We start from the raw sequence: 2,382 nt of genomic DNA on the forward strand, positions 1-2,382 counted from the left end.
TCAAAATTGAGTACATAGGATTCATGCTTCTCCATTCTTGTGATAAGCTACAACTTCTAAGGCAATTTGACCATGAAAGAAGGGCTTGTTTTCTAGTTTAAAGGATCATGTGCTTTACTCTGGGAAATAGCATTGAATTTCATGTTAGGCAAATATCATGGACGGTTTGAAAGAAAAGGTATGATTAGTCAATTAAATACTCAAGTCACATTTTATCATCTGTGCCTAAGAAAATGCATTTCATTCCAGGACAGGCATGCAGCCCCAGCATCAAGCTTCCTATCAACAACAGCGCCAACTCCTTCTCCACCTTCCTGTTGACAGGCATTCCTGGCCTGGAGGCTGCACACATCTGGATCTCCATACCCTTCTGTGCCATGTTCTTCATTACCTTGGTGGGTAATGTGACCATCCTGACAGTTATCTGGAGGGAGCAGACCCTCCATGTGCCCATGTACCTCTTCCTGGCCATGCTAGCTGCCTCTGACCTGGGGCTGTCCCTCTTCACCTTCCCCACAATGCTGAGGATCTTCTGGCTGGATGCTCGAGAGCTGACCTCTTCTGCTTGCTTCACACAAATGTTCTTTATACACACCTTTCAGGATTTTGAGTCAGCCATCATACTGGCAATGGCCTTTGACCGCTATGTGGCCATTTCTCATCCATTGCGCTATTCTTCCATCCTCACCAATAGTGTGATTGCCAGAATAGGTGTAGCTATTGTCTTACGAACCTTAACTGTACAGGTGCCCCCCCTGGTTCTCTTGAGGAGGCTGTGCTTCTGTCACTCCAATGTACTTTCTCACTCCTACTGCCTGCATCCTGACATCTTAAAGCTGTCCTGTTCTAACACTAGGGTCAATAGCATCTTCGGGCTGTTTGTGTTGCTCTCCACTATGGGACTTGATTTTCTCCTCATTATTCTTTCTTATGTGCTGATTCTGAAAACTGTACTGAGCATTGCTTCCCAGGGTGGCCGTCTCAAGGCCCTCAACACCTGCATCTCCCACATCTTCGCTGTAATCATCTTCTTCACACCCATGATCTGCCTGTCAATGCTGCACCGCTTTGGCCCAAGGCTTCCTTCCCAAGTCTATGTGACCATAGCCAACATGCATTTCCTCATTCCTCCTGTGATGAACCCCATTGTGTATGTGGTGAAAACCAAGCAGATCCGAGAGAAAATTCTGAAACTCTTCAACAAAAAAAGACTAGAAGAATCCCAACAACATTTATAAATAAATATTGGTAGATGGATATAACACAAAAAGAGCAACTTTTCCATCTGAAATGGTGTTCCATATCTAATTCTATGCAGATACGGAGACAGCAAGTCCTAGTACATTATACATTTTTTCCAAAATGCACAACCTATAGTTTTCTCTTTCAGTTATAACTATTGTTTATTTTTTGTATATATTTTCTTTTTACAATAACTTTTCAGCTGAGATGACCAATGATCTTTTCATCTCAGTATTTGCTGTATGAAACATAGCTTGTGCTGTGTTCTGCTTTCTAAAGCACAAATCCTTAATTAGAGTTTATTTCACATTAAGTCACCATTTAAGTTCAATAACTGCCCATTTGTTACCTGAATATTTAAATGAATTATATGTATACTGTGGGGAGTGGACTGTGCCGACAGGACCCCCACAGCCTGGGTAATGCTCAGGGAGTGACTCAACCACTTCTCCTCTCTTAACAACATTATTTTCACCTGTCAGAAATCACATAGCCCATGCACACTTTCCTTGTTATCAGCAAGCACAGGTTTTCCTCTTTATGGTTGATCTCTACCCCATGTGTTAAGATTTATGAAATCTTGTTTAATACTGTATAAATCAGTGGTTCTCTGCCTTCCTAATTGTCGCACTGTTACAAATGGAACAAAGGGGTCCTGACTCACAGGTTGAGAACTGCTGGTATAAATAAAGCTGTTTCCACGGCAGGGGCTGGCTGCAGTCATCAGCTGTAGCAGCCCTTGGGACGCCAGGCTAGCTCTTGGGTCCTGTTTTTCTTTGTATACCTCTCCCTGTTTTTCTGGCTTTGTATTTCTCAATTTCCCACCATTTCCACTCAGGTCAACTCTTCCCCACTCTCACTGGGTCACAAGAGGTCCCTATCTAAGTCCAGTACTCGACAGTATACAAGACAATATCTTAGTTGTTTTTTCACAGTTCCTGCCAAATAAGTTGTGACTTCCTATAGAACAGCGGTTCTCAGCCTGTGGGTCATGACTTTTTCACAGGGGTCTCCTAAGACCATAGGAAAACACATATTTCCGATGATCTTAGGAACTGAGACACTGCTCCTTTATCGTTTTCCAGGTGGGTCTGCCCACCTACAAGTACCTGGCCTGATGACATCATCTGTATTAAATGG

General features: G+C 43.0%; 1 protein-coding gene across 1 annotated transcript; it reads left to right on the forward strand.

The window, feature by feature from the left end:
• Positions 1-233: 233 nt before the first annotated feature.
• LOC128564478 (olfactory receptor 51G2-like) lies at positions 234-1,220 on the forward strand (the record flags this gene model as incomplete). The annotated part of the gene is made up of 1 exon (XM_053559943.1): positions 234-1,220. A coding segment is annotated over exon 1 (987 nt), but the record flags the coding sequence as incomplete, so codon positions are not given.
• Positions 1,221-2,382: the final 1,162 nt, after the last annotated feature.

This window comes from Nycticebus coucang, chromosome 14 (genome assembly GCF_027406575.1).
Source record: "Nycticebus coucang isolate mNycCou1 chromosome 14, mNycCou1.pri, whole genome shotgun sequence".
Lineage (NCBI taxonomy): Eukaryota > Metazoa > Chordata > Mammalia > Primates > Lorisidae > Nycticebus > Nycticebus coucang.